Source organism: Ornithorhynchus anatinus, chromosome 5 (genome assembly GCF_004115215.2).
Source record: "Ornithorhynchus anatinus isolate Pmale09 chromosome 5, mOrnAna1.pri.v4, whole genome shotgun sequence".
Taxonomy (NCBI): Eukaryota; Metazoa; Chordata; class Mammalia; order Monotremata; family Ornithorhynchidae; genus Ornithorhynchus; species Ornithorhynchus anatinus.
Genome location: NC_041732.1, coordinates 938,945 through 960,731, shown reverse-complemented (window position 1 = coordinate 960,731; position 21,787 = coordinate 938,945). Strand labels below are relative to the sequence as shown.

At 61.7% G+C, this 21,787-nt stretch overlaps 2 protein-coding genes and 1 long non-coding RNA gene across 3 annotated transcripts; 1 reads left to right on the top strand and 2 right to left on the bottom strand.

Annotated features, from left to right (window-relative positions):
- The first annotated feature begins 219 nt into the window (after nucleotides 1–219).
- Nucleotides 220–4,728, top strand: SIX5 (SIX homeobox 5). Its single transcript, XM_029064973.2, has 4 exons — nucleotides 220–350; nucleotides 1,102–1,929; nucleotides 2,556–3,409; nucleotides 3,647–4,728. The coding sequence occupies exons 1-4, from the start codon at nucleotides 220–222 to the stop codon at nucleotides 4,216–4,218; spliced, it is 2,385 nt and encodes a 794-aa protein (XP_028920806.1). The 3' UTR covers nucleotides 4,219–4,728.
- A 1,147-nt stretch (nucleotides 4,729–5,875) lies between these two features.
- Nucleotides 5,876–10,498, bottom strand: MEIOSIN (meiosis initiator). Its single transcript, XM_029064972.2, has 8 exons — nucleotides 10,487–10,498; nucleotides 10,298–10,314; nucleotides 10,124–10,227; nucleotides 9,483–9,653; nucleotides 8,704–8,756; nucleotides 6,716–6,951; nucleotides 6,373–6,462; nucleotides 5,876–6,239 (listed from the first exon to the last, which is right to left on the bottom strand). Exons 1-8 carry the CDS (start codon nucleotides 10,496–10,498, stop codon nucleotides 6,092–6,094), a joined length of 831 nt encoding a protein of 276 aa, XP_028920805.1. The 3' UTR covers nucleotides 5,876–6,091.
- Nucleotides 10,499–12,334: 1,836 nt separating this feature from the next.
- Nucleotides 12,335–14,907, bottom strand: LOC114812141. Its single transcript, XR_003759776.1, has 3 exons — nucleotides 14,820–14,907; nucleotides 13,092–13,185; nucleotides 12,335–12,428 (listed from the first exon to the last, which is right to left on the bottom strand). It is a non-coding gene; the product is annotated as an uncharacterized LOC114812141 (long non-coding RNA).
- Nucleotides 14,908–21,787: the final 6,880 nt, after the last annotated feature.

Here is a 21,787-nt window from a genome sequence, read left to right as displayed (position 1 = left end):
GACTCGTGGGGCAGCGGTAGAAGGGAGGGAACCAATCCGTAAGCCTCCCGGAGCGACCCCAGGACCAATCAGAATGGTCGCCTAGAGAGCCAATAAGATCGCGGCCGGAGGGCGCGGATCGAATTGAACCAATCGGAGCGGGCGGGAGGGGGGAGGCGAGGCTGGGGAGAAAGGGAAGGCGACGCTCGGGGCAGCGGGATTGTCATTCGACCAATCAGGATGCGCAGCGGCGCCCCAACGGACCAATCGGGGTCGCTGGGGCCCGGGGGTCCCACGCGGACCGACGAGGGGCGGGAGGCTCGGCTGTCGCTGCCCCACTCCCAACCACCGCCCTCACAAGAGGAGCACGGGCGGAGAGGGCAGGGTCTCCTCCTCTTCCCCCCCACAATCGGCCGCCGGGGGACCCCCCCCCCCTCCTCACCTGAGGCCGTCCCGCCCCCTCCCAGCACCGGGAGCAACGGGATGGCTCTTCGCTGGGTCCCGGGATTGCGAGGATTTGGCTCCGCGCCTCCCCGGTCACTTGGGCTAAAGAAGAAAAAAAGTTGCACAACTCGGTTTCCCTTTTCCTCCCCGTCCCACCGTCCTCCCGGGCTCTTCCCGGGCCCCGGAGCACGTGGTCTGGCGCGGTGCAGAGCGAGGCGGGGAAGGAAGGAGCCGGGGAAGGGAGAGGCCGGCGGGGGGAGGGAGAGGGGCGCCTTCGGGGGCTCCCTCCCCCCGCCTCTCCCCCCTTCATGGAGCCGGGAATTCGGGGCGGGGAAGGAAGGGGAGGAGCCCGGGAAGGAGAGGGGCGGCGCCGGGAACGGGGTGGGGGGAATGGGGAGGCGGGGTCCCGCGGGAAGGAAAGGGGGAGCTGGAGCAAGAGGCGCTTGAGGCGGGGTAGAAGGGACGGGGGGAGGGGAAGGGGGAGGAGACCGGGAGCGGGAGTTGGAGAAGGAGGAGGCGGAGGTGGTTGAAGAGGAGGAGGAGGAGGAGGAGGAGAGGAGGGGGGGAGGAACTCGAAAAAGTTGAAAACATGGCTTCCTTCCCTGCGGAGCCCGCGGAGCTGGGGTCGGGGCCGGCCGGGGGGTCGAGCCGGGCCCCGGGCCGCGCGGGGGCGGCGAGGGCCGGGGAGGGCCGCGCCCCGGGCGGGGGCGACGGAGAGGAGGAGGAGGACGACGACGACGACGACGAGGACGACGAGGAGGACGAAGCGGCGGAGGAGGCGAGCGCCCGCCAACTTCTGCAAACTTTGCGAGCGGCGGAGGGCGGCGGGGGGCCGCCGGGCGGGGAGGAGGGGGAGGAGGAGCCGCAGGAGGAGCCGCAGGAGCAGCAGCAGCAGCCGCCGCCGCGGCCTCCGCCGCCCGCCCCGCCGCCTCCTCCGCCGCCGGCGGGGCTGAGCTTCTCGTCCGAGCAGGTGTCGTGCGTGTGCGAGGCGCTGCTGCAGGCGGGCCAGGCCGGCCGTCTGGGCCGCTTCCTCGGGGCGCTGCCGGCCGCCGAGCGGCTACGTGGCAGCGAGTCGGTGCTGCGGGCCCGGGCGCTGGTGGCCTTCCAGCGGGGCGACTTCGCCGAGCTGTACCGGCTGCTGGAGAGCCGGCCCTTCCCCGCGGCGCACCACGCCTTCCTGCAGGACCTCTACCTGCGCGCCCGTTACCGGGAGGCGGAGCGCGCCCGCGGCCGCGCCCTGGGCGCCGTGGACAAGTACCGGCTGCGCAAGAAGTTCCCGCTGCCCAAGACCATCTGGGACGGCGAGGAGACGGTCTACTGCTTCAAGGAGCGCTCCCGCGCCGCCCTCAAGGCCTGCTACCGCGGGAACCGCTACCCCACCCCCGACGAGAAGCGGCGCCTCGCCGCCCTCACCGGCCTCTCGCTCACGCAGGTCAGCAACTGGTTCAAGAACCGGAGGCAGCGCGACCGCACCGGGGCCGGCGCGGGGCCCGGGCCCGGCAAGAGGTGAGGGGGCGGGAGGGCCGGGGCGGGAGGGCCGGGGCGGGACGCGGCCCCGCACAACCCGGGCCCGCACCGGGCCCGCACCGGGCCCCGCGAGGCCTCCCCGACCTCTTTGTTGGGAAATGGGACCCGGCGATCGGCTTTCCCGCCCCTCCGGCTCTGCCCCCGGCCGGCCTGGGGAGGGAAGGAGCTGCCGCCACCCGGAGGAGGAGGAGGAGGAGGAGGAAAGGGGAAGACGCCCCTCCTGACCTCGGCCCCCCCGGAGCCGTGCATCCCAACGCGATCCCTCCCCCTTCCCGGGCACACACATCCACGTGCGCCCCGGGACACGACACGCTCGTGCACACACGTCCCCGCCCCGCGCAAACGCGTGCGCGAATTGGCACACACGTATACACACACACACACACACACACACGTCCCGCACAGAGACGGCCAGGGCGTCCTTTGAGGTCTCCCTCCCCTCCCCTGTTCTTACCTCCCGCCCTGCGGCTTCACCCAACCGGTTCCCGAAGCCGCCAGGCCCGGGGCAGGGGGTCGGGGGGGCAGGGGGAGAGCGGGAGGCGAGGCCGCCCCTTCCGTCCCCCGCCCCCCCCCACGACCGACCGACCGATGGCCTTCGCCCGCAGCGAGTCGGACGGGAACCCCAGCACGGAGGACGAGTCCAGCCGCAGCGCCGAGGACCCGGAGCCGGGCGCCGGGGTCGCCGGGGCGGCCGAGGGCCCCGTGGGGTCCGTGTTCCTGCCCGCGGCCCCCGGCGGGACCCCCGGCGGGACCCCCGGCCCGGCGCCGGTCCTGCTCAACGGAAACTTCCTGGCGGGCGGCCCACCCGCCGTGCTGCTCAACGGGGGCTCGGTCATCATCAACGGGCTGGCGCTGGGGGACGGACCCACCCTCGCCCCGGCCGTCGGCCCGGCCCTCGGCCCGCTCCTCCTCAACGGTGCCGCCCCGCAGCCCCCAGACCCCGCCGCGGCCGGCGCGGGGAAGGCCCGGGAGGCCCGGTTGGCCGAGGGGCCCGGGCCGCTGCCCGGCGTGGCCGAAGAGAAGCCCCCGCCGCCCCCGGGCGCGCCGGTCTCTCTGCCCCAGGTGGTGCCCGGGTCCCAGGCCCCCGGCGCCCTGCAGCTCTCCCCGGCGGTGCCCGCCCCGCAGCCCGGCCCCCTCCCCGCCTCGCAGGTGGTGCCCGCCTCCCAGCCCGGCCCCGCCCCGCCTGGGCTGTCCCCGGCCCAGATGGTGCCCCTGTCCCCGTCGCCCGTCTACTCCGTGCCCGCCGGCCCCGCGCCCCAGCTCCTGTCACTGCCCCAAGTGGTGCCCTCCCCCCAGGTGGTGGCCCTGCCGCAGGGCGTCGGGCCCCTGCAGCTCCTGGCGGGGGGCGGCAGCCCCGTCAAGGTGGCCGCGGCCGGCTCGGCCCTCGGCTCGGGCAACGTCCATCTCATCAACACCGGCGTCGGCGTGACGGCCCTGCAGCTGCCCGCCGCGGCCCCGGGTAACGGCGGTCCCGAGGGGGGAGGGAGGGAATCCACCGACACGGCTGTGGGGCCGTGGCCGAGAATCCCCTGGCCCCTTTTGGGGGGAGGGGAGAGGAACCCCACACGCCCTGGGGGGAGGGGCAAGGGGGAACCCCCATAGGCCCCCGGGGGGAGGGTCCCCGAGGAGGCCCCCACGCCCCCCGGGGAGGACACCGCAGGCAGGCCGCGCTCACTCGCCTCTCTCCCTTCCACAGGTAACTTCTTGCTGACGAACCCCGTGCCCGGCGGCCCCATCCTGACGGGCATGAGCCTGCAGCAGGGCAAACTCGTCCTCACGGCCACCTTCCCCGCCAGCATGCTGGTCTCCCCCGTCCTGGCCACCGCAGCCCCCGCCCCCGCCGGCCTGGCCCTGCCCGTCAAGCAAGAGCAGGGCCCCGGGCCCGCCCCGGCCGAGCCCCCGCCCGCCGACGCCGCCCTCCTGGACCCCTTCGGCGGGCCGCCGCCCCCCGGCCCGGCTTTCTCCCCGGAGCCCCCCGACTTTGGGACCCAGGGGGGCCTGCTGCCCGGCTTGGCCGCGGCTCCGGCCGAGGGGCTGGCGCTGGCGGTGGCGCCCGCGTGGGGGGCCGGGGTGCTGGAGCTGGGGGGAGGGGGGCCGGTGGGGGGGCTGTTCGAGATGGACAAGGAGCTCCCGGCCGCGGCCCCCCACGCCCTGCTGCGGCTGCCCGACGCCGAGGGCCTGCTGCTGGAAGCGGGCGAGCTGGGGCCCGAGGGCAAAGTGCTGACCCAGCTGCAGTCGGTGCCCGTGGAGGAGCCCCTGGAGCTGTGAGGGGGCAGCCCGGTGTCGGACCTCCTCCCCGGGGCCAGGTGCTTCCAAGACGAGACCCCCCCCCCCCCCCCGGCGTCAGGGGGGAAACGGACTCGCCCGGGCTTCCCAGCCCCCGTCACACTACCGTCTTCCCGCTCAGAACACTAACCGGCTCCCTCACTGAAGGGAGAGAAAGACCCCGACCTCCAGCCGAGGCCTAGGACACCCCCCCCCCCCGCCCCGTGGGGCTCCAGCCTCTGTTACTTCCCCCACCTCTGCTGCCCTGGGGTCGGTGAGGGGAGGGTGGGCGTTCCCCCCAGACCCGCACCCTGATGCCGGGCGGGGGCTTGGGGAGGGGGCCGGGGGAGGGTCTCGGCCCAGCTCGACCAGGTACAAGGGCAGAACTCCTGGGCTGGAACCCGTGGCCCCAACCCTAGCCCCACTCCCCGGTACTGTATCACTCCGGAAGGGATATCTACCCACAAATATATATATACTGTCTATATTATTATACAGATGGTTTCACAGCCACTTTGGAGGGACCCTCCTTGGGCGACCCGACTTCACCCTCTGCAGGGGCTGCTGCAGCCTAAGTCCCTCAAATCCAGATTGGTATTTCTGTTGGGGGGAGGGAGGGGTTCATACTGAGGCCTTCCCATCAATTAAGGCAAGAATACCCCTCCTACCACACCCTCTGCCTTGTCCGGAGGGCCCCTGTAAGCCGCAGACGGGATCCGGTCTGTTCCCCGGCTGCCAAATACCGCCCCCTCCCCGAGGCCCAGGACAGAGGTGGGTAACTGAAATCCACAGGCTGAAGTTTTTCGGCTGCAGTCTCAGCCCCCTCTCCCGAGTCCTGAGGCTGCTGGGGTCTCAAGGAGCGCCTAGATCAGTTGCCCTAGACAAGCTCCTCATCTCCCCTGAGCCTCTGGGATGAGTAGGGAAGAAGAATAATGATAATAATAACTGTGGTAATAAGTACTTACTGTGTGCCAGGCACGGCGCTAAGCACTGGGGTGGATATAAGCAAATTGGATTGGACACGGTCCCTGTGCCACATGGGGCTCAGAGTCTCAATTCCCATTTTCCAGATGAGGTGACGGGCTCAGAGAAATGAAGCGGTCTGCCCAAGATCATCCAGCAGACAAGTGGTAGAGCTAGGGTTAGAATCCTAGGAGAAGCAGCGTGGCTCAGTGGAAAGAGCCCGGGCTTGGGAGTCAGAGGTCGTGGGTTCTAATCCCGGCTCCGCTGCTCGTCAGCTGTGTGACTTTGGTCAAGTCACTTCACTTCTCTGGGCTTCGGAGACCTCATCTGTAAAATGGGGATGAAGACTGAGCCCCAGGTGGGACAATCTGATCACTTTGTATCCCCCCAGCGCTTAGAACAGTGCTTTGCACATAATAAGCGCTTAACAAGTACCACCAATATTATTATTATTATTAATCCATGACCTACTGACTCCCAGGCCCATGCCCTTAACCCTCCAACCTGCTCCTCCATTGGAGGGCTGCGGTCCCAGGAGAAATAAGTTAAGTTTATTCTAAAACCATAAATAGATAAATAGAAGAGGCCAGGAGGGAGCATGGCCGTGGGAAGCTGCCAACACTTGAACAACTAGAACTCTGTGGGCTGGGTCTGCAGCCCCCCGAGGCCAGGGTCCCGCTCACCCGAGCAGGAGAGGGACCCGGACGGGGAGCCGAGCACCACCCCTCCCAGGGACTACCGCAACCTGACCTGGACCCACATTAAAACCTCACAGAACGACGGCCACGCAGGACGGTGGCAGCGGTACCCACCTCGATCGTCCCGATGCCACTAAAGCCCCCGGGGCACCGGGCCCCAGCCCCTTGGCGGGGGGAAGGGGGGCAGGCTGAGGCCGCTCAGCCCCGGGGAGGGATCACAGGGTGCCGGGGGGAGGGAAGCAGTGCGCTTTCTCAGCCAGGAGCAGGTAGAAGGGCTTCTGGGGCGGCAGCTCCTCGTCGCTGCTGGAATTATCGCTGCGCACGATGCGGTTGTGCAGGCGGCTGAACCTTCGAGCCTTGGAGCTGAGTGGGGGCACGAGGGACCGCGTGAGGGAGGGGCCGCCGACAAGGGACCGACCCAATTCGCTCCACGGCCCAGGGAGCCGCATTCCCCTACATCTTCTCCCCCAGCACCGGCCCGTGTTGGTCCTCTCACCGGTACGGCTTTTGCTCCTGCTGGGTCATCAGACGCCACAGGTGGGCCAGCTCCTTGGTGGCAGTGGTGGACGCGATGCCAGGCCGGGTGCTGGAAAAGGGGAAGGGGAGGCATGGCAGGGACCTCACCCCCATCCCAGCCGCTTCTGGAGCGAGGTTGGGAGGGGGGGGAGGGCATAGATCTGGCTCCCAGACCAAGACCTGGTGTCACCATCCCCTGGGGAAGACCCCCATCGAGTCAGTCCCCCCAAGCTGCCCATTTGCAGCCCCAGGTCCAGAGCGACCACCCTGCGTCTCCCTGCCAGTGTGGGACTCTCCCCCCACACCCCGGGGCCCGCCCCTACCGAATGTACTGCTTGCGGTTGAGGCGGCAGAACATGATGAATCCGTTGACACACTTCTTCTTCAACAGGAAGGGACACGGAGGGTTCGGGGCCACCGGCCGCCGACCCGGCTCCGCCGCCCTCTTGGTCTGGGGCCTGGCGGGCGATGGCTTGGGGTCCCGCTCGATGGGTCTCCAGACGCAGTCCCCGTCCTCCTCTGAGGAGGACGAGAAGTCACTCACCGAGGTCCAAGGGTCCTGGAGGCGAGAGGAGGGGGCAGGCTGTCCGAGCCGCTTCCGAGAGCAGAGGCTGGGAGACGGAGATCCCTCGCCTGCTCCTGTACCTCCAGCCCCTGTCGACTCTGCGCGTCCTCCCATCGTCCCCAACCCGCATTTTGTGGGCCAAGTGGGGGTTGAGAGGGGAGCTGCCAGGGAGGGGGACGGGGGTCCCTCAGGTAAGTGGGACCCCCGCAACCCGACAGGCCTCACGGTGAACACACTCGCCACCCAGTCGTTGGCCCCCTTCCTCCTGGTGGTCCGGGTCACAGCCCTTCCCTGCTCCTCCGCTTGCTCCGGCCACACCAAACCGTGTCACACCCCCATCCGCCCGCCGCCCGCACCATGGCATGAACGTTTCACAGATGGCCCACGTCGTGCGTTTGTCGGAATGCTGGGCTACTGCAGAGTCGCGGGAGGCAGTGACCGGGGGAGGAGGCGGTATTGGTCTCCTCCAGGCCTTTATAATAGTAATTATGAGTATTTGTTAATTTACTGTGTGCCAGACCTGTATTAAGCTCAGGGATGGATACAAGGTAATCACATCCCACGTGACTTGCCCCAGGTCACACAGCAAAGCAGTTGGCAGAGCTGGAGTTAGAAAACTAGGTCCTCTGACTCCCAGGCCCAGGTTCTTTCCACTAGGGTTTCACTACATCCCTCGATCCTCAACAGCCCTTTTGGAGCACGATTCTGGTGGTGCTGAGTATCTATAGGAGTGCATTCTAAAGGGTTTTGAGCCTCCCTGTGGAAGCACTTTTCTGTTGGTGCCGAGCACCCCGATGAGGAGCCTTTACTACTCACCATTGAGCAGTGGGTGAAAACGGGCAGGCAGACGGGGCCGGGGGAGTGGTCTCTCAGGGCCGCCCGGCTGGCCCTTCACCCACCTGGCCCTCAACTGCGGCTCGGCGCTCCGGAAGGAAACAAGCTCAAGGCTGGAGTCGGACCCGCTGCTCTCAGTCACAACGGCAGCGGTGACCAAGCGAAAGCATAGACCGGTGGGGGGCGGAGGGGGCCACAGACGGCCCTTGGGGACGAGCACGGGCCCAGGTCCTGCCGGGTAGGCAAGGAGGGAGGGCAAAGCTCCCTGGCGGGCCTGCAACCCGGCCTGGGTGGACCCCAGACAGTGGTAGGTGGAGAAGGCAACTCTAGGGCTCTTGGAAATTGTAGTTCTGGAAGCTTCTGGCCCCTGGCCAGGCCAGGTGGGAGCACCCAGAAGGCACCCCAAGGGGCAACTCCTCAATATGGGGGTGGGGTGGTGCCCCAAGGGACCCCAACCCCCGTCCAGCGGGTTCCACGGAGAGCTGGGGGGCCAGGAGGGGTGTGGGCTGTAGTGACAGAGGAACTGGGGAGTGGGGAAGCCATGACTGGACCCCCATACACCCCAGCCCTGGAGCCGTAGGGAGACAGGAGGACCACTGTACTTCTTGGCCATGGAGGCAAACCTGAGGGGAGTCAGCAGGACCCCCACACTTTCCCCAAACTGTCAGATCCATCCAGGGCCACAGCAGAGTTAAGCACAGCAAGGAAGGAGCAGAGGGCCGAGTTTGGGAGGGAAGGGGCAGGGGGCAGAGCCTGGGAGGGAAGGGGCAGGGGGCAGAGCCTGGGAGGGAAGGGGCAGGGGCAGAGCCTGGGAGGGAAGGGCAGGGGGCAGAGCCTGGAGGGAAGGGGAGAGCAGGGGGTGAAGCAGGGGAGGCAGAAGGTGAAGGCGGGGGCACAGGAGGCACAACTCACCTTCGTCCACAGGGTGCCCGTGGAGAGGTTCAGGCACACATCTTCAAACAGGGCTATGGGCAGAGAAGGGGAGAGTTCAGTCAGCAAATTCCACCCAAGTCACTGGGGGACTCTGCCCTGGGATGGGGGTAAAGCTGCCCTGGCTTAGTTCGGCCCTGCGCAGCTCCACCTCAGCATTCGGGTCCCCGCCGGGACCTGAGGCTTCCTCCTCCCTCTTCCCTGAACCCCGGCCCCGCCCCCACACCTAGTACATGGGGGGCTGGCACAGAAGGCGGGGGGGGTGTGAACATGTGAGAGGAGCATGCTAGAAGGATACGGGACACTGATCCGTCCAAGACAGATCCCAGGGCACGGGCTGGAGAAGACCCCCATCCGAGGCAGGGAACCTCGGTCCCTCCATGGGAGCAGAGCAGGGTCAAGCAGAGAGTCAGAGGGCTTTCTTCCTCCACCCCCACCCCGTGGGGTGCTCTAGCTGCCCCGGTCCCCATCCCTTGGGCCTGTTCCCCTCCACCTGCCGCTCACTGTTTCCCTTGAGGAGGGTCCAACTGGGGCACGCCATATGCTCTGGACTGGCAGGACCTGCTCCAGGGGTTTCTCATCCCATTCCCACATTTGCTAGAGTTTCCCCAACTTCTCTGGCCCTGCAGGGCTGGGCCCCCGGTTACAGCTGGACCCTGAGTTGGGGGGAGGCGAGCTGCACAGGTGGGGCCGGATCTTCACCGGGCGGTAGGGGAAACCCCACCCCAGCATGAGCCCTCCCCAGCCCCTGGTTTCCTGACCTTGGGAAACGCTCTCGATCCCCTCAGGCTGGGTTTGGCCGGACAGCAGGTGACTGGGCGAGGAGAAGAGCGAGGGGCTCAGGCCCAAGTCCTGAGCACTGCAGCCAGTGGCACAGCAGTCCCGGGCGGGCAGCAGCAGCAGCGGGGGCTCAGAGCCAGGGACCACCAAGCCTGCAATGACCAGGCCAGCGTCCGCTTGGGCGGGACCAGGGCTGCCCTGCTCTGGGCCGCTCCTCCCGACTCCATCTTACTTGCCGGGCACCATCACAGGGGTCGTTTCCAGGTCCCTCCCACCCTCGAGGGGTCATCAGTCAGAAGGGAAGACAGGAGACAGTCTCCACACACACACACACACACACACACATGCGGCGCACGCACACACTTCAAACACCTGCATATGCACATGCACACGGTGCTGAACACTGGAGAAGGGGAACACAGTGGCTGGAGGGCAGAGGCAAATAGATGGATACAGCCTCCCACGTGGACAGACCATGAGACCGTACCCCGCACTCCCACCCTCTGCTCCAGGAATCCCCCACCCCTGGCGGGGTCGGCGGCTCACGAGGTCCAAAGTCGGCAGTCCGAGGGGCCCGGGGTGGCGGGGTCCCCGGGTGGGGCCGGCCCCCAGCCGTGCTCACCGTGGGGACTGTTTGGGGGGGTCAGGGCCGAGAGCCACGGGCCTGTGCTGGAATCCTCGTCCTCCTCCTCCTCCCAGTCAGAATCGTAGTCCACCAACTTGGGTCTAGAAGAAGAAGACGCTCAGCCCCCACCTCCCTCTCCTCTCCTTGAGGCGGGAGGGGAGGCAGCAGGACTCCTGCCCCTGGACGCCCTGGGCCCAGCCCAACCAAGGACCCTCCTCCGCTGCTCCTACATTCTCCCCAGCCAGGGTCCGACCTTTTGCCTACCCTGTCGCCCCCCACTATTCTCTAGACTGTAAGCTCTTTGTGAGCAGGGGATTTGTCTATTAGATTGTTTAGTGTACTCTCTTAAGTGCTTAGTACAGCGCTCTGCATAGGGTGAGGATTCAGTAAACTTAACTGACTACCACAGCTCAAATTCCCTCCTCCAGGAATCCCCCTCTTGTAGAAAGTCTCTTCCCTCCCCCAGGAAGGCTCCCACCTTGTGGGAGGCTGGAGAAATGGCGGTGCCACCTCGCCCCCAGAGAGGCAGGCAGCCTGGGGTCCCCCCAGCACCTCGAGTTCCAAGTTCACCAGGGGCCTCTCCGTGCCCAGCGGAGCTCTTACCCCACGGAGAGAGATCTTCCTCATCCTCCAGCTCTTCGACCCCACCATCGGTGCTTAGGGCACAGTCATCTGTAGGACAGAGCAGATTCATGCCCACCCACCTCCCAAGCCCATCCCGCGCTCCAACCTGGCCCTGCCCACCCCTCAACAATGAAGCCTGGGCCCGACCTCCTCGCCACTCCAGCCCAGCCCTTAGGCTTCCCACCCCCTCACCCCAGAAACGGGCCGGCCAAGAGCCAACCTGCAGTGGAGATGGATGCGCTGCCCTCGGACGACCCCTCTTCAGTCCCGTGTGGTGCCGGGCCGGGCTCCTGCCCCCGGTGGGGTGTGTCGGCTCCGGCGGCTTCTCCTTCACGGCCTCGCTCTGGGCCCAGCTCCCGGGAGGGATCGTCCGACCGGCGGGGCCCTGGCCCAGGGCCAAACAACGCCAAGACCCCCCGGTGGCCCTCTGGGGCTCTATAGGTCAAAGGAGACCATTGGGCTGCTGCACCCCAGGAAGCCCCCGGGGCTGCCGATGACCTCCACCCAAACCCTCTCCTCTCCCAGGGGCCCAAGCCGGTCACACCCAAGCCGGAGGGGCGCCGGGGAAGACGAGGCAAACCAGAGATGAAGGCCAGTGAGCAACCTCGCAGGCGGAAGAAGGGGAGAAGGTGTTGTGCGGAGCGGCAGCTGGACGAGGACAAGAAAGGTCGGGGGGCAGAGGTGGGCGGGGTGGAAAGGAGAGCGGTGGGGCCGGGCTGGGCACTGAGGCCAACTGTGAGAGCCAGAGATCCTTCTATAGCTGGGGAGCAGAGAGCCCTCTGGGGCCGGTGCCCCCAACACTTAATTACTGTGGCATTTGTTAAGCGCTTACTATGTGCCAGGCACTGTACTAACCACTGGGATCAGAGTGGACACAGTCCCTGTCCCATGTGGGGCTCACGGTCTCAATCCCCATTTTACAGATGAGGTAACTGAGGCACAGAGAAGTGAAATGATGTGCCCAAGGTCACAGAGGAGACAAGTGGCTGAGCAGGGATTAGAATCCATGACCTTCTGACTCCCGGGCCTGGGCTTTATCCACTACACCACGCACTCCTTGCCACGGTCCCCAGCAGCCCCCCGAAACCGGGGTCCGCACCATTTTCTGAGGTCTGTGACTCTGGCCGGGGAGGTGGCTTTTCTGGGATGGCGGGGAGTTGCGGGGAGTGGAGTCCCCGTACCCGGGCTGGCTAAGGGAGAGCACTGGCCTCCAGCCCCCAGCCCCAGCTGGCCGAGTCCTCCATGCCAGGAAAACAGCAGTGTGTGGGCATAGATCGGGGGTCCTGGCTTCAGGCTCCCCAAACCCCCGCCCCTCTGGCCGCCCCTGGATCGATGGCTCTCCTCCCTGCAAGTCTTCGGGGCCCCCATCTCTGGTCCCCCAGTTCCTTGAACCTCTGGCTCCATCTCCACAAGCCCCCTGAACCACCAGCTCTGTCTCCGCAAGCTCCCAGCTCTACCTCTCCCCAGCTTCCTCGACCCCCAGCCTCCCCAAGTCCCCTCGTCCCAAAGCTCTGCCTCCCCAAACTCCCAGCTCGGCCCCACCCCTGTCCCCGGCTTTGCCCCCAGCTCGCATCCTACCTTCCCTGTCCTCAGGCAGGAGGTACAGTAGGGCCTGGACCTTGTTGATGCTCCTCTGGAGATGCTTGATGTAGCGCAGAACATGCAGCAGAATCTCCTTCTGCCCGGAGGAGACATGTAGGAAAGTTGGGATCAGGTGGAGTCTAGGAGTGCCAGGAGCCTCCAGCTGCCTTTCCAGGTGGGAATCCTGGGCAGGGGGGACACCTGGGTGACCCCTTCCCTTAGGGTGCTGCAGGCCTGGGGTCCGGGGAGGATCCGACATGCTCAGTCTGACCTGCTGAGCCTTCATCCATCCCGTCTGCTTGTGGACTACACTGGAGATGGTGCCGGACGCTGGGGTCATGAGGCCCAGGGGGACGGGCCGGGGCCGGAGTCCGGGCTCGGGCGGTAGGGGCTTGAGTCCTGACTGCCCCAGGCCTGCCGGGTGACCTTGGGCCAGTCACATCACTCCTTTGGGCTAAGGGCTGAGGGCAGTGGCAAGAGAGCATGCTGAAGTAGAAAAGGAGCTGGCAGCCTCTGGCCTGGGGTCGCTGGACCCGTGGCTTCGCTGAGGCGGTTGGGCCCGGAGCCCCCTCCGAGGGACTTACCGGAGCCGTGGAGAGCCGCTTCTTGTCGACGAGCCCCGTGCCCTCCTGGCTGGGAGCAGAGGGGCGCAGGCAGCCGCACACGGGCGGGGAGCCGGCCTCCTGTCCGGCAGCCTCAGCCTCCATCTGCTCCCTCCCCACCGGGACCCACCCAGCTGGGCCCTTTCCCCACCGGGTACCTTAGTGAGTTTCCTTCCATTGGCATACAGGGATCTGGGGAGCAGCGATGCCAGCTCCTGGAGGGTTCTGCGGGGGTCGAGGGACTGTTTCCTCCTGGGAGACAGGGCGAGGAGAGTTCAGTGTTTGTCACGGCTGGGCAGCGGCCTCCACCCGCCCGTTCTTCCACCCCCCACACTCCTGGCCGGGGTGTCGCTGGCCGGGGAGGGAGGGCAGACAGAAACCCCTAACCCATGGGCCAGAACTGGGGCATCAGAGACGACGCTGAGCTCCATTGGGAAGCCGAGCTCTGCACCCTCTGACCCCAGCCATTGCGGGCAATTGTGCAGTCCCCTCCAGGATTTCCCAGCTAGGCCTCCTCCCCGCCAGACTCCCGCAGTCGCCTTTCATTTCCCGCTCCCTCGGTGCTTCCCGTCAGTCAACACCGGCCCCTGCATCTCAGGCCGCGCCCTCTGGTCAGCCATGGGCCCAGAGGGCCCGGCTAGAGTTTGCAGTACGAGGGAAGGGTGGATGAGGTGAATCCGGAATGCGGGTTCCCCCAAATCCACTCCACCAGGGCGAGGGGCAACCCTGGAGCTGGTGAGGGGAAGGTTCAAAACGAATAGCATCAAACAAGCCTTTCCCCAACAGGGGTGAGCACAAGGAATCCATTAGATGGCCAGTGCTGGGTCACTTGGAGGAGGGGGAGCTGGGGGGCAGAAAGAGAAAAAGAGAGAGAGAGAAAAAATGTGTGTATGTGTGTGTGCACGTGTGCTCATTTTTGGGCTTTGTTTGGTGACCTGAGGGGAGGGGTCCTGGGGATGAGTGTGTGTGTCTGTGCTCTTGGGACAAGCTGATTCCCCTGTGTCTACCCCAGCGCTTAGAATAATAATAATAATAATGTTGGTATTTGTTAAGCGCTTACTATGTGCCGAGCACTGTTCTAAGCACTGGGGTAGACACAGGGGAATTAGGTTGTCCCACGTGGGGCTCACAGTCTTAATCCCCATTTTACAGATGAGGGAACTGAGGCACAGAGAAGTTAAGTGACTTGCCCACAGTCACACAGCCGACAAGTGGCAGAGCTGGGATTCGAACTCATGAGCCCTGACTCCAAAGCCCATGCTCTTTCCACTGAGCCACGCTGCTTCTCATCTTAGAACAGTGCTTGGCACATAGTAAGCGCTTAACAAATACCAACATTATTATTATTATTATTGCTCATTTTTGGGCTTCGTTTGGTGACCTGAGGGGAGGGATCCTGGGGATGTGTGTGTGTGTGTGTGTGTGTGTGTGTGTGTGTGTGTGTGTGTGTGTGCGTGCTCATTTTGGGGCTTTGTTTGGTGACCTGGAGGGAGGGGTCCCGGGGATGAGTGTGTGTGTGTCTGTGTGTGCATACTCATGTCTTAGCTTTGTTTGGTGACCTGTGGGGAAGGGTCACGGGGCTGAGCCTGGGTCCCCACGTATTTGCCCTCGTGTGTTTGCAGCAGCACGATGGGCCGAGTCAGGCTCGGAACACTGCAAACAGAAACTGCGCATTTAATATCCCTCCACCTGGGCAAACATGGCAGCGGGGCCTCCCGGGGGCCAGCCAGCAGGCAGAGGTTCTGTGGAAGGAGGTGATTCAAGGTCTTCAGGGGCCAATGCGGGGCACGGGAGGAGAGCTGCCCGACGGGCCTGGCCTTTCCACCCAGATTCTGAGTTGGAGGGGGCAGAGGCGTGAAGGGGGCTCCTAGCCCTGGGCCGCTTACCTTTTGCCCAGGCCTAGGAAGCTGGCTCTGCGGCTGCCCAGGTCTGGGGACCGCCCCGGCGGGGAGCGGCGGCTCTTTTTGGGGATCAACATCTACAAAGGGAGAGACGATCCGTGGCCGAGGGGGGACGGGCTGCAGCCCAGGAGTGCTGGATGCTCTCCCCCACCCTCTGCACCTTCCCCTTAGCACTGTGCTCATTTGCATACGTTATTTATTACCCTATTAATTTTGTTAATGAGGTATACATCCCCTCGATTCTACTGATCTTAATAAGGTTGTCTTTTTGTTTCGTTCTCTTTGGCTCCGCTGTCTCCCTCCTTTAGACCTTTGCCATTGCTCTTGTCTGTCTGCCCCGATTAGACTGTAAGCCCGTCAAAAGGCAGGGACTGTCTCTCTCTGTTACCGATTTGTCCATTCCAAGCGTTTAGTACAGTGCTCTGCACATCGTAAGCGCTCCATAAATACTATCGAATGAATGAATGAATGAATGAATGAATGTCGGGTGGGGATGGTCTCTCTCTTTGGCCGAATTATACTTTCCAAGCGCTCACAACGAATTATAAATTCTAAGCGCTCAGTCCAGTGCTCTGCACTGAGAAGCAGCGTGGCGCAGTGGAAAGAGCCCGGGCTTGGGGGCCAGAGGTCATGGGTTCGAATCCCACCTCCGCCACTTAGCGGTGTGACTGTTGGACGAGTCACTTCTCTGGGCCTCATCTGCAAAATGGGGATGAGGACGGTGAGCCCCGTGCGGGACAACCTGATGACCCTGGATCTACCTCAGCGCTTAGAACGGTGCTCTGCACAGAGTGAGCGCTTCCCAGATACCAAAATGATGAGAAGGAGCGTGGCTCGGTGGAAAGAGCCCGGGCTGGGGAGTCAGAGGTCACGGGTTCGAATCCCCACTCTGCCACTTGTCAGCTGGGTGACTGGGGGCCAGTCACTTCACTTCTCTGGGCCTCAGTGACCTCATCTGGAAAATGGGGATGACGCGGGATCTACCTCGGCGCTTGGCACAGTGCTCTGCACAGAGTAAGCGCTTAACAAATACCAACATTATTATAGAGTGAACGAATGAGGGGCACGAATGGGGAGGCCATCAAGGTGCGGGTGAAGGGGAGGTGGCGGGGCCCGGGGCTGGGTTGGGGGGCTTCCTCCTGGTAACCCCAGTCCCTCCTCCCCGGTCCCCCCTCGGCCCCCTTCGGGTGGGCCGTGTCCGGGGGGGGGATGGAGCCCGTCGGAGCCGCGCCCTCACGGGGTCCCCATTACCCTCCTACGGCTCCTGCCTCAGGAGGGGGAAAATGGCGCGCGCCTCAGGGCGCCGCGGGCAGAGGGGGGAGGGGGGAGGGGGGAGGGCGGAGGGGGGAGGGGGGAAGGGGGAGGGGGAGGCGGCCCGGGCCCGGCGCGCGACGCGCGGGAAAGGACAGCGCGAGGCTGGGGAGCCCCGACACGCGCCACACACCCACTGCGCAGGCGCCCGCCGCCAGGCCTCCAGGGGGCGGCGCGCGGGGGGAGGGGCGGGGAGGGCCGCCCGACGTTCTCCCTCAGCCTCGCCGCCCCCCGCGGGACACGCCCCCCCTCACTCGAGCCCCGCCTCCTTCGACGCGCCCCGCCCCTCCCACCCCGAGACCCCGCCCCTTCCTCAAACCCCGCCTCATTCAACACGCCCCACCCAGATCACCCCGTGACCACGCCCCTTAATCGAGTCCCGCCCCCTTCCGCGCGCCCCCGCCCATCGCACCCCCATGACCACGCCCCCTGACTCAAGCCCCGCCTCCTCCAACACGCCCGCCCCTTGCACCCCACGACCACGCCCCCTCTCCAGAGCCCCGCCTCCTACAGCAGGCCCCGCCCTTTCAGACCATGACCACGCCCCTTCCTCCAGCCCCCGCCTCCTTTGACGAGCCCCGCCCCTCTCACCCCATGGCCACGCCCCTTCACCAAGCCCGCCTCCTTCAACACGCCCCACCCCTTTCACCACGTGACCCCTCCCCCTTCTCAAGCCTCGCCTCCTTTAACACGCCCCACCCCCAAACCATGCCCACGCCCCTTCTTCAAGCCACGCCCCCTCCAAAATGACCCCTTCCCTCCCATGACCACGCCCCTTTCTCGAGCCCCACCTCCTTCGATACGCCCCGCCCCTTTACACCATGGCCACGCCCTTTCTGCAGCCCCGCCTCCTCCGACATGACCCGCCCCTTCACCCCATGGCCACGCCCCTTCTTCAAGCCCCGCCTCCTTCAACACGGCCCCACCTCTTCATCATCATCATAATAATGTTGGTATTTGTTAAGCGCTTACTATGTGCAGAGCACTGTTCTAAGCGCTGGGGTAGACACAGGGGAATCAGGTTGTCCCACGTGGGGCTCGCAGTTTTAATCCCCATTTGACAGATGACGAACTGAGGCCCAGAGAAGTGAAGTGACTTACCCACAGTCACCCAGCTGACAAGTGGCGGAGGAGGGATTCGAACCCATGACCTCTGACTCCCCAGTCTGGGCGCTTTCCACTGAGTCACGCTGCTAGAGCTCACCTCCTCCAAAAGGCCTTCCCAGACTGAGCTTCCCCTTTTCCCTCTGCTCCCTCTGCTGCCCCTCTACCCACCCCCCCAGCTAAGCCCCCTTTTCCCCCCCTTTTCCCTCTGCTCCTCCCCCTCTCCCTTCCCCTCCCCTCAGCACTGGGCTCGTCCGCTCAATTCTGTATATTTTTTACCACCCTATTTATTCTATTAATGAGGTGTACATCACCTTGATTCTACTTATTGCTATGGTTTTAATGAGATGTACATCCCTTTGATTCTATTTATTGCTATTGTTTTTGTCTTTCTGTCTCCCCCCGATTAGACTGTAAGCCCGTCAGTGGGCAGGGACTGTCTCTCTCTGTTGCTGATTTGTCCATTCCAAGCGCTTAGTACGGTGCCCTGCACATAGTAAGCGCTCAATAAATACTATTGAATGAATGAATGCTTGCTTCATCGCATGACCACGCCCCTTCCTCAAACCACGCCTCCTTTCCCCTGACCACGCCCCTTCCTCACCTGGCCCCGCCCCCACCGTCCCGCCTCTTTTTCCCTGGCGCAGCCTCCTCCAGTTTCTCCCCTCTCCTCCCCTCCAGGTCCTGTCGTCTGACTTCGGGCTCTTCCTCGGTCTCCCACATCCTAACGGTAGGCGCCCCGCAAGCTCCCCGCAGCCCCATATATATGTATATATATTATACTAATAATAGTATTTATTAAGCCCTTACTACGTGCCCAGCACTGTTCTCAGCGCTGGGGTAGATACAAGGTCATCAGGTGGTCCCACGCGGGGCTCACAGTCTTAACCCCCATTTGACAGACCAGGGAACTGAGGCACAGAGAAGTGAACTGACTTGCCCAAGGTCACGCAGCGGACAAGTGGGGGAGTCGGGATTATTCTTATGTTGGTATTTGTTAAGCTTTTACTATGTGCCACTGTTTTAAGCGCTGGGGTAGATACAGGGTAATCAGGTGGATCCCAAGTGAGGCTCACAGTCTTAATCCCCATTTTACAGATGAGGTAACTGAGACACAGAGAAGTGAAGTGATTGCCCAAAATCACACAGCTGACGGGTGGTTGGGCCGGGATTAGAACCCATGACACCTGACTCCTAAACCTGTGCTCTTTCCACTGAGCCACGCTGCTTCTCTCTCTCTCTCCATTCATTCATTCATACATTCAATCATTTATTAAGCCCTTACGGTGTGCACAACATTGAACTAAGTGTTTGGGACATTAAATAGTCCCGATTAGACTGTAAACTCCCGATTAGACTGTAAACCCGTCAAAGGGCAGGGACTGTCTCTATCTGTTGCCGACTTGTTCATTCCAGTGCTTAGTACAGTGCTCTGCACGTAGTAAGCGCTCAATAAATACTATTGAATGAATTGAATAAATAGTGACATTCCCTGCCTGCAACAAGCTTACAGCCCGGAGGGGGAGAGGGGGACGGGGACAGATATCAACACAAATATATATCTATACATATATCTATATCAACACAAATATATATCTATACATCTATCTCTCTATATAGATATATGTATATATATCTACAACCCAGCCCACACTCCACTCCTCTGCTGCTAACCTCACTGTGCCTAGCTCTTGCCTGTCCTGCCTGTCCTGCCGTCAATAATAATAACAATGATGGTATTTGTTAAGCGCTTACTGTGTGAGAAGTACTGTTCTAAGCTCTGGGGGGATACAAGGTGATCAGATTGTCCCACGTGAGGCTCAGTCTTAATCCCCATTTTACAGATGAGGTAACTGAGGCCCAGAGAAGTGAAGTGACTTGCCCAAAGTCACACAGCTGACGAGTGGTAGATCCGGGATTAGAACCCATGACCTCTGACTCCCTAGCCCGTGCTCTTTCCCCTGAGCCACCCTGTCAACCCCTGGTCTGTGTCCTATCTCTGGCCTGGAATGCCCTCGCTCCTCACATCTGCCAAACTAGCACACTTCCCCCCTTCAGAGTCCTCTGAAAATTCACCTCTTCCAGGAGGTCTTCCCAGACTGAGCCCCCCTTTTCCTCTTCTCCCCTCCCATTGCCCCAACTCCCTCCCTCTGCTCTACCCCACTCCCTGCCCCACAGCACTTGTGTATGTATGTACATATTTTATTCTATTTATTTTACTAATATGTATATATCTATAATTCTATTTATTTAAATTGATGATACGGATGCCTACTTGTTCTTTGTTTTGTTGTCTGTCTTCCCCCTTCTAGACTATGAGCCCATTGTTGGGTAGGGATTGTCTCTATTTTTTGCCCAATTGTACTTTCCAAGTGCTTAGTACAGTGCTCTGCACACAGGAAGCGCTCAATAAATACAATTGAATATATATATATATGTATATATATATATATATATATATATCTACATCTCCCACCCTGATCTCTCTCCCTCTCTGCAGTCTCACATTTCCTCTTGCCTTCAAGGCACCTCTTCTTGGATGTCCTCCCGTCACCTCAAGCTTTACATGTCCAAAATAGACCTCCTTATCTTCCCACCCAAACCCCGTCCTCCCCCTGACTTTCCCATCACACTAGACGGCACCACCATCCTTCCTGTCTCACGAGACCATAACCTTGGCGTTATCCTTGACTCCTCTCTCATTCAACCCACATAGTCAATCCATCACTAAATCCTGTCAGTCCCACCTTCGCAATTTTGCTAAAATACACTCTTTCCTCTCCTTCCAAACGGTTACCTCGTTAATACAATCACTCATCCTATCCCACCTGGATTACTGCCTCAACCTCCTTGCTGACCTTCCCACCTCCTGTCTCTTCCCACTCCAGTCCGTACTTCACTCTGCTGCTCGGATCATTTTTCTACAAAAACGTTCAGGACATGTCACCCCGCTCCTCAAAAAACTCCAGTGGTCGCCCATCCGCTTTCACATGAAAGTTGCCATTGTTCTTACGAGATGTTCTTCCCTTGACTCTATTTATTGCTATTGTTCTTGTCTGTCTGTCTCCCCCGATCAGACCGTAAGCCCGTCAAAGGGCAGGGGACTGTCTCTATCTGTTGCCGACTTGTTTCATTCCAAGCGCTTAGTACAGTGCTCTGCACATAGTAAGCGCTCAATAAATACTATTGAATGAATGAATGAAAGAAAAACTCCTCACCATTGGTTTTAAAGCACTACACCACCTTGCCCCTTCCTGCCCTTCCCTAACTTCTCTCCTTCTACAACCCAGCCCTCACACTTTGCTTCTCTAACGCTAACCTTCTCATTTTGCCTCAATCTCGCCTGTCTCACCGTCTAATCTGGCCCATGTCCTGCCTCTGGCCTGGAATGGCCTCCCTCCTCAAACTGACAATGACTTTCCCCTCCTTCAAAGTCTTATTGAAGGTACATCTCCTCCAAGAGGCCTTCCCAGACTAAACCCTACTTTTCCCCACCACCCACTCTCTTCTGCATCACCCTGACTTTTTCTCTTTGCTCTTCTCCCACCTCCCAGCTCCACAGCACTTATAATAATAATGTTGGTATTTGTTAAGCGCTTACTATGTGCAGAGCACTGTTCTAAGCACTGGGGTAGATAGAGGGTAATCAGGTTGTCCCACGTGAGGCTCACAGTTAATCCCCATTTTACAGCTGAGGGAACTGAGGCACAGAGAAGTTAAGTGACTTGCCCACAGTCACACAGCTGACAAGTGGAAGAGCCGGGAGTCGAACTCATGACCTCTGACTCTGAAGCCCAGGCCCTTTCCACCGAGCCATGCTGCTTCCCCATACTTATGTACATTCCTGTAACATTTATTTGCGTTGATGTCTTTCTCCCCCACTCTAGCTTATTAAGGGCAGGGAATGTGACTGTTTACTGTTGTATTATACTCTCCCAAGCGCTTAGTACTGTGCTCTGCACACTGGAAGCACTCAATAAATATGACTGACAGACTGAATGAATAGAACTACCTTTAAGCTGCTTCCTGCTATATATTTTTAATGGAATTTGTTAAAGAGCTTATTATATGCCTGGCACTTTACTAACCACTGAGATAGATACAAGATAATCCGGTTGGTTACACAGTCCCTATCTCACACTAGGCTCAGTCTTAATCCCCATTATACAGATGAGGTAACTGAGGCCCAGAGAAGTGAAGTGACTTGCCCGAAGTCACACAGCTGACAAGTTGGCGGAGCCGGGATTAGAACCCACGACCTCTGACTCCCAAGCCCGTGCTCTTTCCACTAAGCTACGCTGCTCCTCACTGTGGGGTCACTCCCTCACGCTGTGGGATTAAAGTGTTTAAAGGATACAAACCCAAGTACGTAGGTAATATAGAAGGGAGGGTGAACAGGGTAGGGAAATGGGAGGTGAGATTGGGAAGGCTTTTGGGAGATGTGATTTGAGGAGGGTTTTGAAGATGGGAAAGATAAGCACTTAGTACAGTGCTCTGCACACAGTAAGCGCTCAATAGATATGATTGAATGAACGGGA

Bases quoted from the DNA above. Each gene is read 5' to 3' on its own strand.
- MEIOSIN (XM_029064972.2), bottom strand. The intron at 8,757-9,482 runs GTCAGGAAACCA...CTCTGCCCATAG, and splicing joins GATCGAGAGCGTTTCCCAAG to CCCTGTTTGAAGATGTGTGC. The intron at 6,463-6,715 runs GTAGGGGCGGGC...CCCCTTTTCCAG, and splicing joins AACCGCAAGCAGTACATTCG to CACCCGGCCTGGCATCGCGT.
- SIX5 (XM_029064973.2), top strand. From the start codon at position 220: ATGCGCAGCGGCGCCCCAACGGACCAATCGGGGTCGCTGGGGCCCGGG. The intron at 351-1,101 runs GCGGAGAGGGCA...GGGGGCGGCGAG, and splicing joins CCCTCACAAGAGGAGCACGG to GGCCGGGGAGGGCCGCGCCC. The intron at 1,930-2,555 runs GTGAGGGGGCGG...CTTCGCCCGCAG, and splicing joins GGGCCCGGGCCCGGCAAGAG to CGAGTCGGACGGGAACCCCA.